The sequence below is a fragment of the Colletes gigas genome, unplaced genomic scaffold (assembly GCF_013123115.1).
Source record: "Colletes gigas isolate AHSC1104 unplaced genomic scaffold, ASM1312311v1 Colletes_gigas_Sc00005, whole genome shotgun sequence".
Lineage (NCBI taxonomy): Eukaryota > Metazoa > Arthropoda > Insecta > Hymenoptera > Colletidae > Colletes > Colletes gigas.
The window spans coordinates 2508083-2522189 of record NW_025106634.1 but is presented as its reverse complement, the minus strand read 5'-3'; the positions used below and the strand labels follow the sequence as shown (position 1 = coordinate 2522189).

At 45.1% G+C, this 14107-nt stretch overlaps 1 protein-coding gene across 1 annotated transcript in view; it reads left to right on the top strand.

Moving 5' to 3' along the window:
- The window catches only part of LOC122395106 (discoidin domain-containing receptor 2-like), a 129369-nt gene that overhangs the window by 94941 nt on the left and 20321 nt on the right, over window positions 1–14107 (top strand). Inside the window, exons 8-10 of the mRNA XM_043392437.1 lie at window positions 9913–10252; window positions 11507–11697; window positions 11939–12120. Coding sequence (XP_043248372.1) covers window positions 9913–10252; window positions 11507–11697; window positions 11939–12120 — 713 coding nt within the window. The remainder of the gene's footprint in view (window positions 1–9912; window positions 10253–11506; window positions 11698–11938; window positions 12121–14107) is intronic.

Sequence of the window (14107 nt, the reverse complement as noted above, 5' to 3'; positions counted from 1 at the left end):
AAGGAAAGTTTGCATTAGAAAATTCTCCTGGACAAAATAGAGCTGTTCTTTAAATGATACCAAGGTATACATCTATAAGTTCGCAGAAGTTCCAATCGTACCATGTAATATCTCGTGAAAGACCGCGCAACTTTTCTATTTATCGTTTGTTCCTAACTCCAGTCAACCCATAACTTCGAAGGGTAATTTCATACCTCGAGCACGAATCACCGGTGGCTAAAAAAAGGTACGCGCGTAATATTTTTAGGTGCTCCGTCCATTATATACGCCGAGCTTCATCGAAATCGACGAGTAACGCTCGAGCGATGGTCTCTGTTCAAACAGAGCTATAGTCTGTCCCGGCGACTAGAATAGACCCGTGTAAAACCAAACTTAACACAGGACGGGGGTAGCAAGAAACGTAGAAATTTGAAAGACAGACGTGAACCGAGGGAATAGGAAACGGTGATTAAATATTTGAAACGCTCGGTACGTTTCTTTTTATAATTCCGGGTCGTTTCGTTCCCGATTCGACGCGACCGGTGGACGCCACCCTCTTTCGGGCCACGATCCGCTGGCTCGCCAACCCCTGCACGCCAATCCGATAGGCCGGCTACCGACTGTCAATCATTGGAAAATAAACCCCCGGCTCGCGTGTATAAATTGATACACGTTAATTGACAACGGCTTATTATATATCTGTCAGTCGGACGATTTCGATTAAGTTGTGCACCGTCCACGAAAAAAAAGCGGATTCGTCCCGAGGCCGTAGGCGGGGGTGGGAAGCAAACCGGGACCGGCTGGTCGTCGGGTGTTTTACCGTTCTGTCTCTTTCTTTCTTTTTTTTCTTTTTTTTTCGACGGCGCTCCATATTTTCCTTCCACGCGAATGGAGAGTTTCTGGCTCGATACGAGGTAACGTTCTGTTTCAATAGAAATCAACTTGTCCGTATTCTGGACGGGGGGTGGGCGGGACACAGCGCGAAAGAGGGAGAGAAATAACGTCGTGAACGTTAGACACGGGAAAGCGCTTTATCAACGGTGATATAAAATCGCGGAGCACGTCGACGTTGCACAGAGTGTCCTCGATCCTCTCGACTGGAATATAAGTTCCGTCCGATTCAAATGGAAATCGTTTCCTTATGTCGAGTTTAGCCGTATTTACGGAAGATTTTCCGCCGGTGCCCGTTCCCAAGTAAAGAGGATTTATAATGGGAACGATATCAGAACGACAGGATCGGTAAGTGGGAGGAAGGGGGAGAAAAAATAAAATCAAGCATTTGATTTCGCAGCACAGTGCAAGCACTCGACTAATCTCCCGTTGCGTCGAAATACTAATGAGTCATTCCACGCCAAATCGATCACTCCTAGCGCTCGATGTCACGGGTTTCGATGAAAATGAAATATGATGTACTCCGTGTGAAATTATTGGAGGTTTAAGTCATCGTTTCGATGATTTTTCGTTTATCTGAAAAATACGGGACGCGGAGTTTCGCAATTCGCTGACAAAATTTTGAATTTCAACGAGGTTACGAAAAATGAGTACTAATCGCAAAGATGATCTTAGATCTCCTACGCCCTAGTTACCCGTCTTGAGAAGTCAAGCGAAAATGTAACAGTTTCGTCATTCTTGCTCGCTTAAAACGGCTCCCGGCTTTATTTTCCGACGAATTAGTTCACTTTTAGCGAGTGATTGAATCGACGAGCGCCTCCACGGAGCGCAACCGCGGCAAGGAAATCCAATTAATTCGAAGATGACGTACAAACCCGACGAGGAGGTAAAAAAAAGGGCTGAACGACCTTTGCCGGGTGAAAAGCACGAACAACAAGAACGAAACGCGCTAGTGCTCTTCGTTTCCAGCTACCGACCACGGCCCTGTGGAGAAAGATTCTTTGTTAACCGTACCGAGGAATTAAACGCAACGGTGCTCGAGTCACCGAACAATCGGGCAGAGAACTCTGCCCTCCTCGTAGAATCGTGTCACGAAACTCAACTTCCGAGCTTTATCATTTAACCGGAGAACGCTCCTAAATGGGCATCAAAGACGTTCCTGAAGCGGAAGAATTGATGCACGAAAAAGGGAAAAAGAGACAACAACGCCCGTACCAACATCAGGGCCTGCATGGAATCGCGTGTGAAACGACGATACCCCGTACCGTAATCTCTTCTTTTTCTTTTATTAAAACTCACGGAACTATGAATAGAAGATGATGCAAGTATGGAAGAAAACGTCTTAATATTATGCAAGGTATTCGAGCACAATGAGCTTTTTGTCAGCAAGATTTTCCAACCCAACAACGGGTTCATAAAGTCGGCAACGAAAGTTTTCCAGTCAACGTTCCGTCGACCGCTGTTTTTTTTTTTCGTTTCAAAGGATGTACAACGGAAATGCACGCCAAACAATTTTCCCGTCGAGCGAACGAGTTGGAAAAAGACGCGGACAGATCCGAAATACGCGATCGCTGAATCGATATGCGTTGGTTCGCGATTTTGTAGGCGGTCTCGTTTCATAGATTCGCCGAAAACGTTGAAGTCGCTGCGTTCCTCCGCGGAAGTTCAAAGGGGAAAATGTCGAATTTCAAAGATCTTAATTCATGTGGAAAATATCTTTCTATTATCCAATTAAATGGTTTCGAATTGGAGATAAAGTCTTCTATAATTCGTTCGAAAAACGGAAATAATTTTTAGTTCGTAGGGGCTAAATTGTCCTGCCTTTGACGGAACTAATAAGGGATTAGTTGTCGTAAGATTTTCCGGGTAAAATAAATGATTCTAGGCAACGACCCTCGGTAATCGCGTTTCATCCTTTCGCGTCGTTCCCCCAAACGAACCCCGTCGGAACTGTTTTTCACGCAGGTGAACGAATCGCGGCCGTGACGAAACGAATTCGAAAGGATTCTACGATTAATGCGAGCAAGACCGTGGCTGAAAGGACGAGGCCTTTGTAAGCCACGAAACATGAGCTTCGCGGCAATGGGCTGCTGTTGCTAATGACGCGTCAGCCGGACTACTTTATTTCAACAACTTCGTCCGCGCCATCCCTTTCAGTACCGCCGGCAACCCCTTTCTCGGATCCCTCCACCGAATCGGTCCCCTCTGGACAGATAATTTCATACGGATCTCGTTCGCGTGCTCCGCGTGAAATTCATGCTCGTTGATTCAGGATCCGCTCATTTATTTCGAAAGAAAAGAAGAGTCAGACCGTAGGGGATGAAAAGCGGGGAATGGCGACCGAAGAAAAATGACTCGGTCCGACGACACACCCTACAAATGTGACCACCGTGTGACTGATGTTCGTAGAACATAATTCCTTTTCCTCGAATTTCATTCAAACGTCGCATACTTGTTAATAGAGAAACGAGAGTTGGACTCAAATTTTGGCTCCACGTTTTCTAATCCACAAACTAAAGGTGGAAATTTACTAATACCGAAAAAGTATTTTCATCCTATTGCTAATAAAAATTTGCGAGTTCCCAGAACAGCCAAAAATAAAGGAATATTTTTAACCGGGGTATCTCGATCCCCAAAGTTGTAACTCTCTGAAGCTATCTTGAGCATCTATCGGAGGCACGAGAAAGTTTTTTAAATAAATTCTTTATAACGTTTCATGCCGAGAAAACATAGTATAGGGGTAAAAGTTTCGAGCTTAGTTCCACTCCTTAAACTGAGTTTCTTCGTTTAAAAGTAATACCAGTGCTTTATTTTTAGCTGCTCCACAAACCTACAAAGTTTCGTTAAAATTGACGTCTAACGCCTCGTACGTGTTACTTGTCAGATAAAAGTAACTCTAGTGACCCTAATATTGATACAGCAGCTGGAAAGGTCTAAACGTTAGCTCGAATAAATGCTAAATCTTCGACTAAACTTCGTAATTTTACTTTGTGCAATTTGTGAACTATAATAATAATATTTTAGGAATAATTTCTACCCCTTAAAGTAAATTAATACATACGCCCTACGCATCCCCAAAGTTTTAGAATTGTTTGAATTTCCGTGTTAGGGATCGTCCGTTGTCGGTCTTAATGAAAATATACGCCTTCTGAGTTCGCAAAAATATTATAAAAAACCTTGTTTCGAACCTACGTTTGTATAAACGTGGATAATCCACGGATTATACTTGGTAAACATTGTTAAATTTACAAAAGTAACAATTATCGAGAAACTACGCGCGAAATGGAGGGGCCGAAGCGACCCGATGAAAATGTCGGGCCAGAAACATAGCAATCGAGTCTGACGGTCCTTCAGATAGCTCCTCCAATCGCGCGTTCCGTTGATAGGAAAAAGGATTCGTTAAAAAGTTTATCGACAAGTCGTGCCCGTGCCCGTTTATTTTTTCGCGATCCCTTTGAAGACAATCGTTCCATCCGCCGTTAAGCACGTCCACAGAGAGGAACGGGAGAGTGAAAAAAAGGAATAATGAATGCACCCGGCCCGATTCTTTCAGCTACCATTCGTTCCTGGCGAAGGTCCTGCAGGGATTTCGCTGTTCCTTCTTGTTCTCCTCCGCGAGAGACGTAATTGGACAGGGAAATACGAGAAGCCGGGCGTGAATCGTCCCGCCAGGTGGATGCATGCCTCTTTCTTCTCCGCCTCTCCGGTTACCGTGGCTGTCCTAAAAATGATTCACCGTCGAGGATCGCTCATCCCATTCTGTTCCTTAAATATTCAAAATATCGTGTCCCTCCGCTGATATATCGCGAGCATTTACCCCGCGTCGGGCGTCGTTGTGCTCGCATTCGCGATATTAGGGAACCGCCTCCGGCGTCTACCCTAAGATTCCACGCCGGATACTCGATTATTAATCGACAAAGAGGAGGACCAGGGGTGTGGGGAGGGTCGCGGAAAAATTCACCCAAAGTTATCTCGTTAATAATCCCATTACCGAGACCGCTGCTTCGTGAGATTAACTTGCACCGTTCGCGTGAAAAACCTTGCAAACAGGTGACGAAATTAATCGCGATCTTTCCCGGCTCGTCGTCTGGAAACTGGGAACTTCGTCAACTACGTTATTAACCGGCGAAATGTAAACCCTTCTGCTACAATGATCCGCGTTATAAACGGTACGGTAAACTGTCGAAGTTGCGCCATCCACAATCAGAAACTAATTTAGATTCCAGAGGATGGAGTCCACAGTTATCTAGTTATCTACGATTCTATTTAGAATTCAAACTCTTCCGCGCACTCTATTCTCTCGCTTAACGACCGAAACTTTTCCCCGTCGAGAAGACGCGGAGTCGCGATAGGCACATAAACACCTTTTATTTTATTTAACGAACATTCTATGTCTTTTAGTGAAACGTCTTCCTTTAATGGTTCGTTGTTGCTCTTTGTTTAATGCTAACGATCGAACGAACGATAAAAACACCGTTCATTGTTATTTTACCGCTGCTCCGTGACTTTAATTTCTGGTAGAAATAGTTGTAATGCAAACTCGTTTTGGTATTATTTAACAGCAAACCGAACGTCCATAAGCGTCCGTCACATAATACGACAGAATTAATTTGCCTGTTAAATACCTGCAGAGAAAATTTATCGAGTGCCCATAGGCATTCGTAGCGACGGAAAAGTCGATTGAAACAAAGCTACATTGTTTTTGCGCGAAACCTAAAAGCACGACAAAACTGTATTATTCGAGTTACGAGGTATCGCATTATAATGATCAGAGGAATAATGAACTCGTGAAAACGATCGCTTGCAGCGACATGCGTTCAAAATGTAACGTGCAACGGGCAGCCGAGAAACTGCCAGACCAAGTATATAATAAAATTGTTAAAAAATTTTCACGAAAACAGTCGTGAAATAACGAGTACGAAAAATTAAATGCATTTACGGGCTGGATAGCAACGCAAGAAAACTTTGCAAAAATTAACTCGTTGAACGCTAGATTTCTATGCGATATTTTATTAATCGATTAATTAAAATTCAACGTTCCTAGTAGAATTAAAAGTTAACTGTTTTATTCGACCTCTAATTACGAAGGTATTCTGAAAATGTATGTACAGAAACAATTGGACGTGCGATTAATTTCAGAGCGTGCAATCAGTTTCGTCACGGAACGATCGACAATAGCGTCCGATAAATAAAAGTAAAACGAGGTGGACGCATTAAGGCACCGATTGGCGGCGACGTCTGATGTGCTCGAAGCACCGGAAGCATCCTTTCGTCAGACAATCCCACGGTGGCCGATTCACAATGGCCGGCGGTTCGATTAAGCCTCCGTCGGCTGAAAAGCAGGTCGCGGCAGAAACGATGCTCCGCGGCTCCATTTCCGTTTCCAGCGGTAAATCAAAGCACTTTAAAATTGCCGAGCCTCTTCTTTCCTCTCCGGTTCTTCTTTCGCGAGAACGCGTCGCGAGATCAAGGAGCGCATTAGTTGCATTTGACGTCGAGCGTCAGCTGCACATGCACGCAGCAGCACGTGCACCGTCGCGTTGTCCCGGCGTCGTTGGCTGACGCGGGGGAACGCAACGGGGCTGGAACGAACCCGTAGGAAAAAAGATAAATAAGAGATGGAGGTAAGAGAAATAGAGGACGGGGTACAAAACCACGCGAGGAAACCGCGGGGCGAAAGAACGAGCCTCCTTACCGAACTCCTTTCCGTCGAGATCTTTTTATTGATTTTATTTTCATTCCGTGCTCCGAAGAAAGGCATCCCGTTGCACATCTCTCCAGCGCGCGATGATTTATACGCGGAAGATCCACCTACGTAAGTTATGGCCCACCCTTGTCGCAATCGCGCAGCATCCTGATCCGATCGTAAATCTGGCTACCGCTGGTACTCTGTACCGAGGCACGGAGTGTATGCGGCAACCGGGAGACCGATTCTGTTATTGTTTTGATGGCGAAATAATCGCGGGGGCTACGGGACCCGCTATAATTAAACGGGAAACTCGGTATCGCGGTACGTCGGAGCCAGTTTCGAAAATATTTAGACGAGACGCGGTAATATACGGCGGGCTCGAACTCTATTTCGAGTCGCTCCCTTTCGTTTTCGACGCGACGAATTCGCGTCGCTCGATAAGCTCGTATTCCACTTTAATATTTTGGAAAAATATGTATTTTATTATTTGTTTCGAAGAATTCTAAACCTCGGGGATCTGGGCGGAATAAGGAAAACGGTTCCGCTAGAAATTTGCTGAAAGTGTCGTATCATCGGATCGAACGACAAAAGGAGAACTCCGTCGCTTCAAAGAAGTCGAACGGTTGCCTCGCGGCCATATTGTTTCGTCTCGACGTTAAGAAAGTTTGTACTGACTCGCTGGTGTTATTGGGAAACCGAAGTAAATAACGTATTAAGTTATCGCTTTTCTTTCTATTTATCTTCTTTTGCGACGAGACACGAAGTGCCTGAAGCGAGAAACAGGAATTTTATTAAATGTTATTCCCCTTAATAACAGAATCTGAAATTATTGGACTTGCAGTGGAAGCTCCGGAACGAATTAACCGCGCAATTCAAGAACACGCCGTAGTTTCTATTCAAATTCACTTACATACGTGTAACGCGGACGTCATAGGTACGTTCTATATCGTTCTCCTTCATAAGAAAAAAATCGCTCGATCAATTGTAGCGCACAAAGCAGACGCAATCCAGCATACAAGCACGCGCGAGTGTAACGAGCGCGCCGTATAAAGAATTTAATTGGAAACTCAATTCCGATTATGACACTCGAAGTCCTTTGCACGCGCGTAACCGTGACAAGGGTGTAATTGTAGCGCAAAAACGAGAACATTGTTTAACGCATTGTTTAGCACAGCGTACACGGGTCGTTTTAATTTAAATTGCACTCGTTTCTCCAAGTATCAATCGACAACGGGCAGCGCGTTGCACTTTCGAAATCCCGTATCTTTCGCAACAGAAAGTACATACGCGAAATAGAGGGATTCGTTTTTCGAGTGCCTTGATCTTCTTCGATACTCGTTATCACGTTGTTCTCGTGAACCGTCTCATTAATATTCGCGAAAATGTTGCTTTCCTGATCAAGAATTTTTTAAATCAATTTTACGATTCTAACGATTACTCGTAAAGCACTGCTAAATGTACAAATGTCACGCGACTCGAACAGGTGACTAACAAACACGGCGACCGTAACCCTACGCGAGAGGATGTACGAAGGAGTCGATTCCCGAGCAAGAACCTGTGAAAATAAGAAGTAACGAAGTGCTCCGTAACGACGAGTGCCACAGGTGTCGCCGCAGAAGCCGCCTTTGTAAGAAAATCACGGTCCCCGGTACAGGGAAATCCGCTTCTCCCGTGCCGGAGGACACGGAAACGAGGAGCACGTTCTTCGACCGGCTTGGTCCTCATCAGCGACACCTGCAACCCCTGTTTGCATGGAAACTCATTTTCGTTAAATTGCCAACGAGCTAGCGGCTAGAACCGCTCGACGGAGCGAGGTGCGCCGCACCACCTGACGCGGGTGGCCCCCGCGAAACAAAACCCCTTTTCACAGTTAACCCCCGTCTAGAGCAAAGAATGTTTAATATCAGATTTCATACGGGATACACGGGACGGCAGACGGTTTGTCAGAAGCGACAGAAGGGAGCACGACGCTTGCCAAGGCCATGTAAAAGCCGATATCAAACGCGACGACAGCTTTGTTTCATCCAGAATAATCCTGCCAGGAATCCACAGAGCGCCGCGCCCGTGGATCGGGCTGCGGAAGGCTTCATCGGTGAAACCTGGGTAGACTCGTACACCCTTACGAGTCGATCTTCCTTTTACCCTGGGCGTTCTTTTTGCTCGACGACCCCAGTTTTTGCTGCCCTGACGGACGGCCAGGCCGAGGCCACGTCCCTCCCGATGTCTGGGAAGATTTTATTTAACGAAACAGACCGCGGCGATAGGATTCATGAACATCCGGGGGAAAAATGCACGTGATACACGGGCAACCGCGAAGGAAAGAAGTTTCACCAGCGTCCATCTTTCACCGTTTTTACTGAAAATATTCCGTTTGATATTATACGCGGTTATTTCGATTCTACGAAATATGTTTGAGAAATTAAAGAAAGTAGAACGTAAAACAAAAACGTGTAATCGTTAATCGTTTCGTGCTATAAGCAAGACTGCAATAAACGCGTGCACGTCACTGGGAGGTGAAAATTTGTTCAATGTCCAGTTACTGCGCGTTTATTTGTTCGTGACAGCGTAAAACGCGATTTTGTCGCCCTTTCGAGCGTTGGGAAGACAGCCAGATATTATTAAAAATTCCATCTCGACGAAACGCCCTAGGGAGATCCGAGGAGAACGCTGTAATTAGACAACCAACACTCGTTCGGCGGTCTTTCAATCAAGCAAATGGAAAATTCCGCGGAACGTTGCGCACTTTTTTTTCATCGAAACGCATGCAGGCTGATTATGCGCTCTACATGCGCTCACACGAGCACCTTCTTTCCGCTTAATGATTCCGCGTTTACTCAGTGGTTCGTACGTTAATGTATTCTGCCCCAAATGCTCGCCGTAACAAGGGTCTTTAAGCGCGCTTACGCATGGTGTGACGCCATAAAAAAAAAAAGGAAGAAAAAAAATAATAAATTCGTGATTCGCGATCTCTCGGGCAGAACGTTTTAATATCGAGAAAATGAAATGTCGAAGCGAGCCCCCGTTTGTTCGTCGCAACATTTTCGGTGACCCGGTTTCGAGCAATTTCCACAACCGTATCGAACGATAAAAACGAACACTGATCTCTTGCGTTCCGAACCGCGAATGACGCAGTTCGGAATTGTTATTATTTTTATAAACTCAACGGTACACTCGTTCCATTATTCAATCCTCTATAGCCCGAATTTGGCTCTTGAACAAAGTTATGCGATCGAATAAATGTCCTGATGTGATTTATAAAATAAGTATAAATTAAAAATGACGATAAATAATAGTTTGCTGGGTTTGTATCAGTGAGGAGCAAATTACTATTTTCTTCTTGTCGTTTTGCACAGATGTGGCTCACGGTAACTTCACGCCAGAGGAAGCACCGACAACCGAGTCACCCATTCAGAGCGACGTCTTCGTGGAGAAAAACGGTGCCGCGGAGGGTGAACTTCCGGTCTCGACGGCGAAGCACGACGACCCGACGTACATGGCGGTCGTGATCGGCGTGCTAACCGCCGTGATCCTTCTGCTCGCCGTGGCGATATTTCTGATTGTCTCGAGGCACAGACAACGCAAGTGCTTCGCCAGTCCCATGACTGGCAAGGCGCCGTCTCATCTTGGATCTACCTGCGCCACCGTCGAGAAAGGCGCCGCGTTGATGGCGTACACTTTGGAGGATGACGAAAGGTGAGACAAGTTCTTAAATTTTCACGCTTCTAAATTCAGGGAAATTCAAAAGATGCAAATGCAGAGCGTTCGATTATTATCGCGGAAAACTAAGGGATGATTATTTATTTCCCACTAATGCTCGAAGGGGAGTTTATATCTCGAACGTCGCTGAATAGAAAGAGCAATCTTCGGAGACATTTTACCTATTGCCATTCATTGTTTGCCGAGCCTCGACCATTTGTTCGGGAGATTTCTTTAAATATTTGTTATTAAGCGATAGCGTTGCTACGTAAGGATGAAACGAAACGATGTGGACACAAACGATTTGTGGCTCTCGCTGTCACAGTAAATATTACTACTAATAATATTGGCTTTCAAGATAGGCCTACGGTCTCGCGCCGATTGCGTGTCTACCTTAAGCAAACGTTAAGGTTTACCGATTTTAGTACCTTGCTTAGGTCTCGACGAAACTGTGTTTGCGAACTGTCGGCACGAAATTGACGCAATGCACACCGGTGCACGAGAATGGATATTATTAACGGTAAAATTAACGTTACAATTTCGTGTCGAGTGAAAATGATATATTTACGAAAACTTGTTAACAACGCGGAACCCCGCAATATCGTTCACGAACTTTACAACCATTCGAATGCTCGACGACGACCGGAAGACACCTTCCAATAAACTTTCCATCCGCCAGGCTCGTTAGTGGACGTCCAATAACGTCCAATAACGGACATCCGCGGACAATATATCGAGTTTGTACGGCACGAATGTCTTCGGGACGAGATCCTCCGTTCCGTCGTAACTCGGCCGCGACACGCACGTTTCAACATTGATGTTCAACCTCTGTGTTGCTTTGAGCAACCTGATATTACCGTTCCGGGAGAACGTCCTAAAAGGGAACGTGTTGCGAGCGTCGTTTCAAGCGCGCGTAGGAACGTTTTACCGCCCTTTGACGAATATCTGACGTGCGCTCGAGTTGAACGGCGAAACTTCCAAGTAAAAACTACCCTCTCGAAAAACGATGCACTTTCCGTCGCTACAAAAGGCTCTTTAAGGTCGAACCAACCCCCGTGTCGGCGTGACGGACCGTTGGTTTACCATTCTCTGAAACAACACGGGTACCGTGTTCTAAATATTCGCGAATACCTCTCGACTCTCGCGTAGCTGGCTTATTATTTAATAAATAGAAAAACTCGCGAATAAAAAGATTGCAACGAATGCCCCAGCGTTTGATCTAGGAGGCTGAACTTTGGGACTCGTTTTCAGGTACGCCGGTGGCTCCCTGCCGACGTTGCCGCGTGATCTGGGCAATCGTCTTCTGGACATCGTGAAACTCGACGACTATCAAGAACCGTACCAGGCTTTAAAGTATGCCCCGTACTACAGCTACAGCACAGTCGTTATGGAGATGAAAGACATGATGCTGAACAACAAGGGCACCAACATCAATCACTCAGGTATGCCGGTTTCGAACATACTCCCGCGCGTGTTGTTTTACACGTGCACGCGTGCACACGCGTACCGCGTATAAATATACGCGCGATACACATTAAACGCTCCGCCACGGGTACACAGTACCCGACGGTACACGTATGCACGTGTGTACCAAACAACAAAGCATTCGCCTGACCGCAATCAATACACCGTCCCCCTCTACCCGTACGTGCGCCCGTTCCTCCTTTGCTATATCATCCGCAGCGGTGTACGCGAACGGTGCAGTTGACACATCGTACGATTATGCGGTACCGGAACTCGGCACGGTGCCTCTGCTCAACCAGGACGGCACAGGACGCGGACCTGCCGTTTCCAGCGGCGCCAGCGACCAGGACAGCATCTTCTCCAAGACTTCTTCCCGCGGCAACAAGACGGAGGACAAAAAGGTACGTTAACTCCCCCAAATGATCGCTGTCCGCGCGGGACCAACGCTCGCGACAAGAACAGTTCACGTATCAGCGTTATAATAGCCAAAAATTGACGATGCTCCTTTAACATTTAATATTTCCGGCCATCTAAGCAGCTTAGAGTCGCACAGTAGGGTTTTTGGTCTGAAAAACCGGACATGCCTATTATGAAATTTGATCAATCTTGAAACTCCCATAATTGCGCTAATATTCATTGAAGTTTGATGAGGGAAAAAGCATTTTAAAGTTTGAACTTTCTACTTTTGTATATCAATTTATTACTAATATATATTGCTAAATATATACTACTATTAACACCCGAGAAGTATAGACGGAAACCAAAATAACACTTAAACTTAATAAAATAAAGGACACCCTAAATTATAACAAAACCATTAATAAAGTCAAATAATCGTAAAGAACATCACTGAATTATTGGCCATTTTCAAATATTAATAACTATACAAATATAATATACGATGAAAAAGGAAAAACTGTTCAAAAGTGTAGTCTATATTTCTCTGAAAAGCTTCCATAATGGAAAAGTTCATACAACTCCTTTAGAACATGTAAAAATTGGTAATTAGCGAACAGTGTTTCAGAGAATGGTCAAGGTAGAAACGTGTACCATAAAATCTCTTAACTTTCGACGTAGCGTTTATGAGTGCACAAATGAAAAAAAGAATGTTGATGCAATGTTCCTCGCATATTCAACTACCTCAAATTATTAAAATCGTCTTATGTCCGGCTTTTCGGGGCGAATACCCCACTGTGAGTCGGTAGAGATACACTTCCAAGTTCTCCAACGTTCCTCAGCGACAGCTTCACCCTCGCAAGTCACGTATTTAGACATTCTTTAGGCAACTCGTCATCAATCCACCACTCGTCCATTCGACAGACACGCTCGTACCACGACGCAGAACACTCAACTGTTTGAAAATGCGGAGACATCAGAGGTTTGCAACGCAACATCTACCTTAATTATGGTGCCTCTGTTTCAATAGTCGCGCCACACACTGTGTGCATTATCATGAGAACCATGTTTTACGTTTCCTTTGTTTCAACGTCGAGTCGCATCAGCACGCAACGTGGCTTTGGAAAGCACGTTCGAAAGATCTACACGCGGAACGCAGATTAATTATAGCAACGTTGTGGCGATTTGTTACGCGATGTATCAGAATTACTCTTCACACTCGGATATTTCACGTTTTGTTGAAATCTTTAACGACGCTTAATTATTGTTGACGCGAACGAGAAGGTTTTATACGATCGAGCACAACCTACCGAGTGCGTCGGGAAAAGTAGGGTTGCAAAAAAGTTTAAGCGCTCGGTGGGAGACGAAAGTTGTTTAATTTAGCAATCAACAGGTTGCGATCAAACGAAGCTCTCGTATTTTTATGATGTACGACAAAGTAATGCGTGTAACACTGTGCGAATCAACAGCACGAAGAACAAATGTTATTCGTTTTCTCGTATAGAATCACCCTCTCCTTCGTTGTACGAGTACCTTCGATGGCGAGACACAATGTAAGATCTGTCTGACCCTAAACGTTCCGTTTCCCCTTGCAGTCTTACACTTTGCTTTCTCTTCGAATTTCGAACCACTATACACAGTCTACGAAACTATAGGACTAAGTTTATACAAAATTAAGCTTTCGAGAAAGTAATTATACTCCTTTTTAGCCCGAGACTTATTCTCTCAAAGTACAGAAAGCAGGATCGTTCCAACGTCATCCTATCGCCAATAACTTTCGTATATTTCTAACCGGAGATAGCAACGATACTTTTTAAGCATGTTCATCGCGCGCCAGCTCCCTCGATACTCTGATCTTTCCGTGCGCGTACCCTGATTCCATTTCACGGCAGGAAGTTATACAAAATGGCAACCGAACGGGGTCGGGGAGGGAGCAATGTCACGGCCGATAGAACGTCGTTTAACAAGGGAGGAAATAATCGCGACGTTAAA